The sequence below is a fragment of the Larus michahellis genome, chromosome 5 (assembly GCF_964199755.1).
Source record: "Larus michahellis chromosome 5, bLarMic1.1, whole genome shotgun sequence".
In the NCBI taxonomy this organism is placed as follows: Eukaryota; Metazoa; Chordata; class Aves; order Charadriiformes; family Laridae; genus Larus; species Larus michahellis.
In genome coordinates, this window is record NC_133900.1 from 41,654,831 (window position 1) to 41,670,087 (window position 15,257).

At 39.8% G+C, this 15,257-nt stretch overlaps 1 protein-coding gene across 5 annotated transcripts in view; it reads left to right on the forward strand.

Annotated features, from left to right (window-relative positions):
* Positions 1-11,184, forward strand: part of RAPGEF2 (Rap guanine nucleotide exchange factor 2) — a 197,318-nt gene extending 186,134 nt beyond the window's left edge. For all 5 annotated transcript variants that reach the window (XM_074589797.1, XM_074589796.1, XM_074589798.1 and 2 more), the window contains 4 exons: positions 2,135-2,360; positions 3,971-4,530; positions 7,089-7,394; positions 8,634-11,184. In XM_074589797.1, the coding sequence (XP_074445898.1) occupies positions 2,135-2,360; positions 3,971-4,530; positions 7,089-7,394; positions 8,634-8,659 (1,118 nt within the window). In that variant the 3' untranslated portion in view covers positions 8,660-11,184. The remainder of the gene's footprint in view (positions 1-2,134; positions 2,361-3,970; positions 4,531-7,088; positions 7,395-8,633) is intronic.
* The last annotated feature ends 4,073 nt before the right edge of the window (positions 11,185-15,257 follow it).

The window sequence follows — 15,257 nt, forward strand, 5'->3', positions numbered from 1 at the left end:
GGAATGCTATTACACATTGGAGCTTTCTTGACTGACTTCTTCTTAAGTGACCTCATAGAGTTATTTTTTTAGAGTGAATTTAGGATTTTAAAGGGATTTTTTTAAGCCTGTTTGTTTTTTCATTGTACTTGTTCTGGTTATGAATTGACAAAACAGAGAATGAAGGCATTTTCCTGTAGCTTAAACAAACAAAAAACCAGTCCCTTTGGCAGTATGATAGCCTAGTTGTATTGCAGATAGCTTCTAAGTTGTCCTTTTTTCAGAATATCATAAAAGTTCAGTTTAACTGTTACATAATGTAACATTATGGTAAAATACATATTTTGGGGTTGAGTCCCCATGGAAGTTCAGAATGCTAACGAAATGAGTATGCTGGAGACTTCCCTGTAGCAATAACTTTCCCTAAACTGCACAGGGACTTGAAACTGATGTGTCACTTTTTCTACGTTCTTATCAAATGGATAGCGAAGCCCTTTTCTTAATGTGGTAGGTGGCCACGCCGATCAGTTGAGGCCTTATGGCTCCAGACTAGTGGACTTAACCAGTTCCTCCTCTCCTCTTGGAAGGGAGAACAGTAACAAGAATAACAATTCACCAAGGGCCTCTGGGATAGGTGGGGCTTATGGAAACAAAAAGGAAAACATAAGTCCAATTGGATAAGCAGAGATCTGAAAAGGGGAGAGATGAATATGGCAAGGAAGTACAAATGCCTATTCAAAATCTCTATTGAAGTGATATTGGCCTCAGGTTAGATGGAGGAGGATGTTATGCAGAGAAGACCTCAAGTCCTTGCAAGCTATCATCATGATTTCTCCCACATACTGCATTAGAAAAGAGTGAATTTATGTAGATACGGTCAGGCCTGTGCATTTCTTGAAAAAGGAATTGGGATTCTGTACTTGGCTCATAGTGGGAAAAGTACTTTATTTTTGTAAAAAGCAAATCATAAATATATTTATTAATTTTTAGAAAATCCTTGTTTTGATGGCAACGTGAAACATGGTATCATAGAATCATAGATTTGTTAGGGTTGGAAGGGACCTTAAAGATCATCTGGTTCCAACCCCCCTGCCATGGGCAGGGACACCTCCCACTAGATCAGGCTGCTCAGAGCCCCATCCAGCCTGGCCTTAAAAACTTCCAGGGATGGGGCTTCCACCGCCTCTCTGGGCAACCTGTTCCAGTGTCTCACCACCCTCATGGTGAAGAACGTCTTCCTAGCGTGCAGTCTGAATCGACCCATCTCTAGTTTTAATCCAGAGATGGTATGTTCTTTCAGACAAAAAGAGTAGCAAGTGAACCGGGATAGATCAGTTGAACTCTTCTTGACACTTATGGGTAAACTGAAAGGAAATGAAAACTGCAGTTACTTGTGGATTATGTTGTTTAATGATCTTTAACTTAGCTGGCAAGAGCATTCAGCACAACTTTGTTTAATACTAAAACAAAAGCTGAACAAAACCTCTGTGACACGGTTTGCAGATTTTATCTCAGTCTAGCGGTGTCAGTGCTACCTCCAAATGACGGTATAATTCTGGTAATATATGCTATTTGAAATGTAATTAGTTAGCCAAGTACCACAAAGAAAGCTTGAAAATCTGGCCCTCTCAGCCAAGATACGTAATAAGCAGTCAGCCCAAACATCTGTGCTTCATATTGTATCTGCTGTTCATCTCTGAAGAGTAGCTTTGCAGAACATTAAAACTGTGTGAGAGGGTCTCTTGGATTACTTTAAGCAGTAATCTTGTCCAGGGCATCTCTTTCATTCCAGTCTTGGAGTCAGTGCTTATGTACAGGCAGTTTTTTGAGAAGTGAGGTTTCCTAATGCAGGGATACAAGAATGATGATGCATTTGAAAATAAATTGGGAGAGGCGGGCAGAGAAGAAGGAAGGTGAGCAGTTGGCTTCCAAATGAGAAGCGCATGTTCCCACAATCTTAAACCTCGAATTAATAGAATACACAGTGTTGTACAGTTCTGCTGCGTATCTTTGTCTTTTGCAGTGCTGCTTCTGTGAATAAAATGTAACCGTAGTTTTGATTTACTATGGTAGCAGTAGTAAATATTGCCGGCTGCCTGGCAATAACTGAGCAGGCTACTCGGAGAGTCTGAATAATGTGACGTTCCCTTTGCAGGCTATACTTTGGCTCCTAGTGGCACGGTGGATAACTTTTCAGATTCTGGTCACAGCGAAATTTCTTCCAGATCTAGTATTGTCAGCAATTCCTCTTTTGACTCTATGCCAGTCTCCCTGCATGATGAGAGGAGACAGAGGCATTCTGTCAGCATCGTGGAGACAAACCTCGGTGTGGGAAGGATTGATAGAAGAATCATGATTGAACCAGATCAATACAGCTTAGGGTAAGCATATTTTTTTATTTGTGCTTACTCACATTATAATTTCATATAGTGTGTGTGTGTGGCATGTATATGTATATTTGTTCATGTAATTTTCCCTGTATCTCTCTCAAATATTTTTTTCTCCCCTGCTCTTAAAACCCGCTATTTCAAGGCTGATAATGCTCCATTTTCTGACAAGAAAAGGTTTTTCACTCCTGAGTGTGTGATGAGGTCTACAGCTGTAAGACTTCACCTCAATAGACTTTATCATCTGAGTATTTAGTAGTGCTGTAGATTATCCTCTTTATGGCAGACTAGTATCCCGGCCTGTTTTCTAGATGGGGAATTAACTGAATTAGATGAGAAATTATTCATACAATTATTCAGTGATCAAGCTGAGAGCAGAAACAGCTAGTAATTTTCCAGTCTGTTTCATAGAAAAGTGCATATTTATCTAACCCCAAAATATTTTACCCCAAATATCTCTCCTAGTCAACAGTAATTGGAAGCTAATATTTACATTAGGCTGCTGGTTTTCTAGGTAATTTTCTAGGTAATTAACTTCTGTAATGGTGGGGAAGCTAGTGCTGTGAGGAGTTCTCTAAATCTCTAGCAGTGAGTCTTGGTCTGAAAATAATTGTAGCTCTGGCTCCTATTTAGTCTCAACTTTTCTGAGCTGTTATTTGGATGCTTCACTCCTTTGAATGGTTTGAGGGCTTTTAGTCCTGCGGGGTCTGTGGATGGCAGGCCTGTTCCAAAACTGGTGTACTTCAGCTTTGGGAATCCCAGGCTATGCAAACTCTTTAATCAGATCTCTTAAATATTTGGAGGAGCAGGGTGCCAGTCTGCATAGCAAGCTGCCCTGGAAGGAGAAATCCCAGGAGCTCGGGTAGCTGCTAAACAAAAGTGACACTTTGTCGGTTTTCACTGCTGCTGCATAAGTGATAGTGTCAGGCTTACTTAATTGCTGAAAGGCTACAGAGAACGTACTCACTCTACAAAGTAGCACGTGTTTCCAAAATTAAGGTTTAAGTATGTTTCCATTTGCAAGAAATATCGAAAATTTTGCTTTCAGAATTTCCGAAGCTGAAAAGAAACCCGAAAAGCTGAACTTGAATTTTGGCCACCTCCTGCTAAAAATCTGTTTCTAACTTCCGATCCTTTGCTTCACGTGTCTGGAAAAGCAGTAGAAACCCTATTTATCACTCTCTTCCCCTTTATGTATGTCAATGCAATTTGCCTGTCTTAAAGGTCTGCTGCAAAGTTAAGATTTTACCCTTTGAAATCACTCCACTGAAGTGTTAAGTTTCATCAGAATATCTATCCAGTAATTGTGGTGGTTTTTTTTTTTTTTATTGAGGATGAGCTTGAAAGGAAAGTGTTTTATTCTCAGAACTGAATTAGTCATTAATGTAAAAAATACTTAATATAACTTGCACCAAAACCTTCAATCATAGAATTGTAGAATGGTTTGGGTTGGAAGGGACCTTTGAAAGGTCATCTTGTCCAACCCCTCGGTGCATTTGCTTTTCTCTTGACTGTTGAGTTCTTCTTCTGTCTTGTAAATGATCTCCAATTCCAACACTGGATTTATTTTATTTTTTTTTTCCCCCTCTTCAATGGGCATCTAGCTCATATGCCCCGCTGTCAGAGACCAGAGGCCTGTACGCTGGAGCAACGGTGCTTTCTTCTCCTAGTACAGAAGAACTGTCACAGGACCAGGGGGACAGAGCTTCGCTCGATGCAGCTGACAGTGGCCGTGGTAGCTGGACTTCTTGTTCAAGTGGTTCTCACGACAACATACAAACAATACAACACCAGAGAAGCTGGGAGACTCTTCCTTTTGGACATGCTCATTTCGATAGTTCAGGCGATGGGGCAGGACTGTGGGCCTCGGGCAGCCATATGGACCCGCTGATGTTCCCCGATCATGGCACAAAGTATGGCAGGCAAAGTCAAGGTAGGGAGGGCCTTGATCAAGCACAGTCCAGAGCAAGCTGGGCATCCTCAACAGGATACTGGGGAGAGGACTCGGAAGGCGATACAGGTACCATAAAGCGGAGGGGTGGGAAGGATGTTTCGATTGAAGCTGAAACCAGTAGCATAACATCTGTACCAGCAGAGGAGTCGAAGCCAGCTCCCGTGCCCACTCACATAGCAGTATCACCAAGTAGTACCAAGGGGCTTATTGGTAAGTTAAGTTTTGTTTACCGTCAAGTATTTTAATGGATTTGCCTGTAGTTCTTTGTATTATTCTGAAACTGCATTTCTTCTGTCTGGTTTGAATTTTTTTTTATTTTTTTTCATTTTGAAGCAAAACTAAACATTTTGTAGTCTCTCTCAAATTTTACCCTTTAACTGTGCATTTATTGCTAGGGAAAATATCACGTGTTGTTGATTCTCAGTTCTGGCAGCTTCTTTGTGTTTCAAGAGAGCCTGCCATACGTCAAAAAAACTAGCTCAACTGCTGGACAGTGTTTTGAGAGGTTGATGTATTTAGGTGTCTGTTCTGAAATGTGAATTCCTCTTCACAGTCAGGCTCCACATTCTATATTTAGATATCTTAATAAGTGGCCTGATTTTTTTAGAAGCCTTTTACTTTATACATCTGTATGACTTGTCTGGTGATTATGAATATTCCTTACTTCTGAAAATGGGGTCACTTTGTGCTTAAATACTAACTGAGATGTTTCTTTGGACTGATGAAACTGAAGAGGTTCCTAAGAAATTCGAGCTGAAATACATTTATAATCATTCAACAAAAAAACCCCAAACAGATAATATATAAATTAATATGAAAGTACCTTTGGCAGTGCTTGACATTTTTCTCATACTGTTGCTTCTATGCATCCCAGTCCTCGGGCCATCCAAGACCTCTGCATTTTTGCCTATTTCTTTCCTTTCATTCCCCTTCGCTTTGCCTTGCTTCAGGTTAATATGAAGAACTATCTAAAAGCCGTTTTGCACTGATACGGCTGAAAAAGTCTGCCAGATTGAGGTCATGCTGAGACCACTGTGATAAACGGCTTTTCCATTTTCTGCCCAAGTATATTGCTTAGCAAAGGCCCTTTGCCTCAAAGCTTGGGTGCAGATCTGAATCCCTGAACTGTGAAGAGGAGGAAGCTGTTCAGTTCAGGACTCCGGGTTCTGATTCATGCCGCTCTCTGATTTTACTCATTGAAGCCCTTAGTTTCCACTAAAATGTGCAACAAGCCTGTCCAAACCTGCCTTTCAAGGCAGTGCTTTCCACTACGTTTTTAGAGACTTAAGAGAATGTGAAAGTGATCTCAAAATTCAAGCCACACGCTTCCATGCGCTTCGGTACTATTGACTAATTCTCCTGCAAATGTAACTCTGCATATCGCTCCAACAGATGCCACTATTTTTACATGGTTCTTATTGACTGAGTAGACATTGATCTCTTGCAGTATTTCAATAGATTTTTTTTCTACATAATTTCTTCTCCGTCAAAGTTACTTTTCAGAAATCTTTGAATAAAATTTCTCAGAAACTTCTTCATGCTGGTTTGTTCAGTTAGAACAATTTGTCCAAGAAAAATACTTAGATTCTATCAGAAACTATTTGGTTCTGTTATAATACCAAGGCTTTACTTTTGGTCTATAAAAACTCAGATCCAAGCATCACCAGTCCATTTTAAGCTTGTACTGCCCTTTCACTCAATTCCAGGCTGCATAATGCAGGGTGATGTTGTCATCGCCACTTGGGCAAGAATATACAGGGTGTGACAAGCTGTGGGAGAGTAAATTGCCTGTGTCAGTGGTTTATCCTGCTGTGTGTGCCTTTGTACTGTAAGTTAAGTGTTCACGTGTTAAAGGACTAGACCCACAATAAGTGTTCAGTGTCAAAGCCCCAGCTGACGTCTTTAAGTACATAACTCCAAAACAGAGAGTCATGCCTCTCTGCTGTGTGTCCCTGCAGATGCTTAAAATTCTTAATCGCTGTTTTGCCCCTTGAAGTTCTCTGCAAGTATGCACAGAGTTAAGCCTTGTTCAGGTAAACAGTTATGCCTCAATGAGGTCCATCTCCTATGTAAAATCATATTCAATCATTGTTCTTATGGGCATACCTTCAAGTTTTTATTTTGCAGAGAATACAACCGTGAGAGCAGCGGGCAGTAACACACACAGAAAGCACGAAGCCCACTTCTCTTCCTTACCTTTTGGAATTGTAGCTTATGTCTCATTTAGTAGTAAGATTTGTAGGAAGAAATAATTTATCGGGTGCTTTCCTCCCCCCCGCCACCTCCTCCCCACCAAGAGGCTAAAAACAGAAGAGATGAGCTCTTAGGTACAAAGCCCATCTTCGGGATTAAGAAAGTCATGCTTCGGGGGAGATGTCAGCATTCCTGATGTTTGCCGCTTCTGTGGACTCTCGAGTCTTCCACGTTACTTTGATCAGTGTACATTTTATTCTATACGATTGATGGAATAGCTTCAGTTGCTAAGTTTGAACAAATTCCTCATGTAATTTGGTGAATTTTATTAGACTAGTGCCTCACTACTGGAAAAAATAGCTATGTCCTGTGTATGCTGTATATTCTACACTTTCTTTCATGGTTTATTTTTCAAGACCTCATTGTCTACCATGTGGTAGTTAACTTTTGTCCTTCGCATTTTCTCCTCCTGGGCTGTTGTGTTGGTTGATGTTTATTTAATTTTCACTGTTGATTTTCCTTGGAGCAATTTTCCTCTTACTATCTTTTATAATAATCTGTTGTTTTTCCTGCAGCACGAAAAGAGGGTCGATATCGGGAACCACCCCCAACTCCTCCTGGTTATGTAGGAATACCTATTGCTGAGTTTGCAGAAGGTGGCTCCCATCCAACCAGAAAGCCTCCAGATTACAACATAGCAGTTCAGAGGTCTAGAATGGTGGCACGGACATGTGAGACTCATGGGACGTCAACTCCGCAGCAGCAGTCGCATGGCCATTCAACTAGCAGGCCTGTGAACAAACCCCAGTGGCATAAACCAAATGAGTCAGATCCACGTCTTGCTCACTATCCGTCTCAAGGGTTTTCCACAGAGGAAGATGGTAAATTTCTAATTGTTAGATTTTGAGTGTGCTGCATGCAGAAATGGTCAATGCTTTCACAGACACAAAGCAAATTACCCAAATGTGTTCCGCCATAGAAATTCTTGCCATAATTTGAGCTCTCTTCCATCTTTCAAAACTTGCTCTTTGTTAACTTTTTGGAAGGGGAGGAATTCTGTTCATCCAAAATACAATTTAAAATTTGGAATCTAGGTCCACCTGAATCTTGGACAACCAAGCAGTTGGCTTAGACAACTTCTCTGGAGGTGCCTGTGTTCACCAGGTACAGTCCTGTCTGCCCTGAAAGTTTCCAGCGTACCTAATGGTTGGCACTAGCCACGTATTTAATGGTCAAAAAAGTATCCCGGTCTATAGAATACCAGCCCATCCGCCCCATAGAGCGTTGCTGGTCAAGTTTATTTGGATAGTCACATTCTACCTGAAACTCTTACACTGTGGACACTGGGTCTTCCAAACCAACTGCTTCACATAACGAGCCCGCTACCCTTTTGCTACCTTGCTTGCCCAAGCGTGTCTGCATCTTTATGCTTTAGCTCAACTATAATGATAGAAAGACTACGTAGACATAGTCTTTCTGGTTTTTCTATGGAGTGCGAGTGTAGCTGGATTGCATCTTTAGGGCTAGATGCTCAAAATTTAGGCAGGGCGGTGCCCACATCACACATTTGAATGCTTTGTTTTGCTTAATGATAGAAAGGCTAATGTTCCCTCCCTAACTGCTTAGTTATTAAAGTTTTATGTGCGGGATGAACTCTGTAGTTGAACATGATGGAAAAAAATTAAGTCTACCTTAATCGAATTGCCTCAAACTTTGAGAATTAATGTGACAGAGAATTGTAATTGTTTCTACCAATGATGACTAAAGCTGCACTAAATTTTTATGCAGTCTTAATTTGAATAAATCACAGATATATTCAGGGGAAAATGTAAGATGTCTCTATGAAGCTATTGGATATCTAGGAATAGCTGTTGTGTTCCTCAAGCGGAGGAACTGCATCTAGCTCGGTTATAGCAATTGTCTTATTTTCTTTGAGAACAAAATGACAAAGGAATACTTGTCATGAGACATGAAATGGACAGGTACTTAGATTCTTTTAAAATAAATGCCTAATACAATGACATGGAAGACACATGAGCACAGTACAGGTTGTTTCATTCAGTAGCATCTTGTTCTATATGAACTAAATTCTATTTTCCCCTATCCTGTTGTGTTTGCAGAAGATGAACAAGTCTCTGCGGTCTAAGACTTGGGCTTTTCTGGATCCAGAGTGAGCCACCTTAAAGGAGAGCACAAGAAGACGTCCCTAGAATAGGAGCCTTGGAACTATAGTGAAAGGATGGTGGACCTATTTGCCTCCTTCCCTGCCTTAAAGCAGCATGGGGCTTCTTCCTCCGCCCCTCCCCCTTCTGTCCCCTCTCCCCTTGCATGTGAAATACTGTGAAGAAATCGCCCTGGCACTTTTCAAACTGTGTTGCTTGAAATGCACAGTGCAGCAATCTCCAAGCTACCACTGTCGCTGTCTGCCACATCACACAGTATCATTCCAAATTCCAAGATCATCACATCAGGATGATTAACTCTGGCTGCACTTCCCAATGCCTGGAAGGGTTTTGTTGTTGTTGTTTTTTTGTTTGTTTTTTTAAATCTTCCTTTTAGATTTTAATCACAATCCTAGCACTTAGTCTCATTGGGATAATGAGATAAGCTAGTTGTCGAATTACATTTGGCCTTTAACCTACAAAGAGAAAAATGCATTGAAATCCTTCAAGGAGGCAGTGCTTATTTGCTTGTTTACAATGCCTTTGTTACAATTTTGTATGTTTGCGTTTCGGAGATCAAATACTGCATCTGCATAGTAATTACAGTATTATTTCATACCTGTAAGTAGGGTTGCCAGCCTGAGCTCCTGGAAAGAACATTGCTATCACATGGCTGAGCAGGGCAGAAGGGAGGGCAGAGGTTATGGGATGCAGCCTTTCGGGGATGCAGCCTTTCCTTGACCGTCTCTCGCTTCACTCTTAATGTGCCCCACCCTGGAATCTTCAGAAGTTTGTAAATGATAGCGTTCATGGCATCCTCAGCCGTTCATGGCATCCTCAGCCGGGTGTAGTGTAAATGCAGAAACACGTGCTTGCAACTGGCCGGTAATGGAAGAGGACACTGTGTCTCATACCTGTGCCTTGCGGAACACAGGATGGCATGCTGAAAAAGAAAGTGTCCCATTCTAATGAGACGGACAGCAACCCCACCTTTAAGTTATATATTATTTTTATTTTTGTTTGGTTTTGGTTTTTTTTTTTTACTATATAGTAGTTATATTAAAAGAAAAATTAACTGGATAACATTGCAGTGAAGGCACGTTGGGATGTCACAGCTCGTGTCAGCTGTTAACACTGATCTAATAACCTCCATCTATTGACTTTGGCATTAGGGGATAAACGAGCCTTTAAGTAATGAAAAATAACACGTTTAGATTTGCCAGCCTTTGCAGAACTAGTCACAACTGTTAATGGCTTCATGGAACACTGCATGTGTAGAGAAGGCCAATGTGTAGCAACCACCTGCTCACAGCTGCTATTAACCCTATAATGACTGAAATGACCCTCCCCTCTATTTTTGTGTTGTTTTTGCACAGACTCCGGAGAAGTGAAGGCTGCCAATCCGAGTAGTACTCAAATGTGAGGAACTGCTGGTCTTGGATTTTTTTTTTTTCCCATTGAACTCAGCTGATCATATTGATCAGTAGATAAACGTAAATAGCTTCAACTTTTAAAGATCAAATTGCAGTGTTTTTTCACTGTATCAAACAAATGTCAGTGCTTTATTTAATTCTCTCTCCTGTAATCATAGCTTTTGTCTATTTGCTTATATATCACATTGTCAATTATGCATTTGTAATTTTACATGTAATATGCATTATTTGCCAATTTTATTCTGAAGGCTATGGACCTCATGTGCATATAGAAATACAAAATCCTAGCTCTATCACAAGTTGCACAAATGTTATATAAGCATTAAGTAATTGTAGACCATAGGACTGCTAATCTCAGTTCGCTCTGTGATGTCAAGTGCAGAATGTACAATTAACTGGTGATTTCCTCATACTTTTGATACTACTTGTACCTGTATGTCTTTTAGAAAGACATTGGTGGAGTCTGTATCCCTTTTGTATTTTTAATACAATAATTGTACATATTGGTTATATTTTTGTTGAAAATGGTAGAAATGTACTATGTTTATGCTTCTACATCCAGTTTGTATGAAGCTGGAAAATAAATAAATATAACATTAATGAAGTCCATATTGATTCTTATGCATTTTACATGTTCCACATACTTGAACAAATTTATGAAAAAATTTTACTTCTCTGTGTATTAATATTAAAGGGACATTGCCAAGTGATGTGGGCAAGCCATTGGTGTGGAGTTTTTCTTAATATACAGTTGTGTTGCTGATACTATTTTTGAAAAGTTGCTGTGTGTACTGTTGAATGAGAATGACTGATACGTTGTGCGTCCCTGGCAGAAACGGTGGAGGTGCCGAAAAAGGAGTTCCTATTGGAATGGTCTCAGGTATATAGAGAATGTAAACGGGTTTAAAGGAAGGATCGTATTGATTTGATATTCTGTATGGTGTAAAAGTAAGGAATGTGTGTTGTAACATTTAGGTAGGGAGAAGTATGGGAAGTGATACAAAAGAAGGTATTTCAAGTAATAAAGATCACCCAATAGCATCCCCGGTAATAAAAGTTGACACTAATTCAATGTCAAATCTGTGGATTTTTTTTTTATTCCCAGACATTAGATTCATTATTTTCAGTAATATGTGGAAGACTGGGTTAAAATGTCACTGCTAAAGCCATTATCAGCTATATCCCATTTAGCTTTAAAATGCTTGACAGGCATTGTTTCTAAATCTAAAATTAGCTCGTTGCAGAGAGAAGCAACAAAAGGCTCCGAATAGATTTAATTCTCAACATAATTCTAGAAGCGTTCCTCACTTAAACTACAATCATACGCAAGTTAAAAATAATTGAAAAATATAGGACTCGTGTAAACATTCTCACTTCATCACTGGAATCTGTAGCACTGTAAGAAAAGAAATTACGGAGAATACTAGATTTGTGTGTGGGGTGTATGTGTGCGTGCGCGTGGAACTAATCTCTGCTAATCTGTGGCTAATACTTGTTGGGCTCATTTCAACGCGCTAGAGAACTGTCGTTGTTTCTGATGTTAGTAGAATGAAAGTACGTTTTTACATGTCTTACCTGCAAATCTGTCCTTTGGTAATGCTAAAGGTATGTCGTTAGGGAAATAATTCCTCTTATCGACCTGTGAGGTATGTGAACTGTTGGCACGCTTGTCGATTTTCTTTTTTTTTTTTTTTTTTTCTATATGTTTGGTATAGTGTTGAATTAGGCAGCATTCCCTTCCCTCCCATTTATGTATTTAGTATTACTGTATTAGTATTTTTAGAACATACTATGTAGAGACATCCTCAATGCTTATTGTCCAGTACCCATGGCTTAATTCACTGTGGATGGGGAGATAAAGAACAGTTCACGCAGCAACCGATTCAGTAGAAGTAAAGGCCTTGCTGTGGTGTGACGACTTAGGAAACAGATTTGATAGCTGTTCTAGTACGCGTAATGTGAATTTTGTACTCATTGTGTGGCTGCAGCAAGATGCGGACAAGTTAAACTACCAGTTGCTGGGATTTGGTGTTGCATTAACTAAAATTACACTGAAACCAAAGGAAAATTTTTGTCTGAAGAAATGTCACTCAATGATTTGTTCTCTTTTATGAGTTTTTGTTGTTGTTGTTTTGTTTGTTTGGTTGATTTTTTTACTGAAACTTATTGAAGCGGAGGCTACTTCTTTATGCAGTATATTACGCACTGGAGTCAGACATAAAAGTTGCAAAAGCTGAGGTGTTGAAGGTACCACTTTAATGGATTAACCTTGGTCATCTGGAGAAGCACGTGTGTTTTACAAATCTGAGACTATAGTATTTGGTCCACCTAAAGTGGGGAACAGTGTCACCACTTTAAAACAAACAAACAATTTGCTTCAAAATGAGTAGGAAATGTACTAAAGTTCCAGACCGCCCGTTCGATATGGATTGTACATTAGTTCAGACAAAATCAACTCTGGGGAATGCAAATAATGACTTAATTACACGTATTAATACTCCTATGTTACTTGGTATGTGACAAAACATCAAAAAGACTTTTGTGGACAAAGATTATATATCAGCAACAGCCTAACATCCACTAAGTAACACGGATCTCTTGAGGAAAATATGAACATTGTTAAAATTACTCTGAAAATTGACCCCCTCAGGAGAAAGCAGCCACCTGAGATGATTAGTGTAATTTGGTCACCTATCCCTAGATCAGCCATTAATGAAGCGTTAGACTTTTTGCATCTGGAAATGGCATGCTTTGAGAGAAGGCTGGGAGTGAAAGTAGGTTTATTACTCACCTAAGATGGAATAAACTACTTTGTTTTCCACACCACTGAAAATGCAATAAATGAAAATTTGTAGGTTTTACTAGAATACAAAAATCCTTAAAGCTCTGTCTTGCTTATATGAAACAACTATTTAGGATGCAGTAGATATGCCCTGGGAACCAGAATATTAGCTGTTCTTTAGATCCATTAATTGTCATAATTGTATCACAGGAACAAGCCAGGAAGCTATAAACCTTGAAGGCACTCAACTACTAGCAACCATCAACTGCATAATCTAAACTATTCTCATTTGGTTTGCCTGGAATTAAACTCATACAGTGACACTTAACAGACGCGGCTGCATTCTTCCTGCAGAGAAATGAGTAATGACTCTGTTCTATGTGTCAAGACTCAGTCTGTGTTAATTAGAAGTGCTGGCTTCTCCTTAAGTGTAGAGTTGTCTACCTCAGCCTTTTATTTGGCGACACTCTCTCATGGCTTGACACGCTTAGTCTTGCAGTTTGGAGAATTTATGTAGATATTTATTTATTGGTGGGTCCTTCAATGGGTAGTTTGGTAGTCCAACCTCTGAAAGCAGGAGCACTTTCTTTGCAGGACTGTTCCCCATGCTGGCAATTGTGTACACACACACACCCCCCCACACCCACCCACCCCCCAGAACATTGTATACTAACGCAGCATGCACTTTATTTTTTTACTAGGTTCTCTGCACTGGAAAAGAAGCCAGTACAGCATTATTTAAAGGCATTTGAGGGGTGCAGTTTGTAAATCTTTTTTTCACTGAAACTTCCACCAGAGTAGCGATGTTTTAAAATGCCTTCTCGGTCATTGCCAAACTATTTTGACATGCAGTTGTTATCTTCTGATACAGTTCCAGAAAAAAATTGCCACTTGCCCCAGGGTCAGTAGCTGTGGCAGAGATAAATTGCCTAGGTGGTGTGTTCAATCTTTCTTGAGGCTTTTCTCATCACTAGAGAAATATGAGGGGTTTTTTAAACTGGTTTCTGTTGAATTTTGTGTAACAAATAAGATCATCTAACTGAAGGTAGTCCATGTGGCCCAGGATGGCTTTGCTTCCTTGGTGTCTGTGGTCAGCGTGCAAGGGAAGCATAGGGAATTGCACTGAGAAAAAGCAGCCTTCCAGACTGGGGCGCTGCTTTTCAACATCAGTGTAGAACTGGAAGGGTTGTTCTGGTTTGATAGCGCAGGGAACCCTCGTATAACCTTCTCAATGCATGTTTTGCTCTTAAGAAGAGACAGCCTTTGTTGCTGCATTTCTTAACTGGAAGACTGATCCACACCCCCAGTAGTCAAATTGTAATGAGCCTCCACGTGCTGGTTTAAATGCGTACGTGATTTTTGTATTAAGCATTCTTTAAGCTGAGTAGCTCTCTTCCTTTCTCTTTTCTTCTGTCTATGTCTTACAGAGGCCATATGTTCTTTCTGTCTGTCTTGACAGACTAAGCCAGACTTCAGTAGGACGGGTGGAAACTTGTGTAGCCGCTCTGTATCTTGTGCAGTTTGCATTTTTTTTTAATATAGATGTCCAAAACTGCTGCTTGAAATGAAGCGTGATCTGCATCTTGATCTGAATTTTATCCTATTTCTGTCACTGGTTATCCTGTCATCACACCCTCATACAATATTCTGATCTATCCATTGCCAATGCCTTCCAACACTGTATTCACAGGCAACTGTATTTGTGCTATGATGATTATTATTAATTATTACACTTAGTCCCAACCTGATCATCGAGAACTCCAAACTGATAATTTCTCTTCTTACAGCACCATTTAAGCACAGGTTATTCCCACCTCCCATGTAGGTAGGAAGTTTCTGTTACTTGATACCATCTCTACCTTGCATTTTATTCTTTTCTGTGTTTAGTCCAGGATCTATAAACAATTTTCTTTCTTGAGACTTGTTTTCAAGGTTTCATTAGGTCAGGCTGATGGATTGGGTGTTCCCCCCACTTCTCTCATATGTTTGTTTTTCTTGTCACCCGGTATAGCTCCTCACATGGTAGTGTCACCAAGTCTTGTTACGCAATCCGATATCCAATACCAGTTCTTTCAGAGCTCTGGGTTGAATACTGTCACCATTTTTGTTAGCTTCTCTATTTAATGGTATTTTCCATATTGAAGAAGGATATTTGACTTTGTTAGATAGCTACAGATGGATTATTCCTGAGCTCTGTTCTTTCCTGGCCATATGATGGCTCATTTGGGTTTTGAGGTATTTATTCAGTTGAAGAATCTTTTGCTTTTTGTGTCAATGAAAAGGTCTGTCTTCTGTCAAATGGGATTTTCATCTCCATCCTCCAAAATACTAGTTTATTACTCTTTGTTTCCTTTGCTGATTTTGATT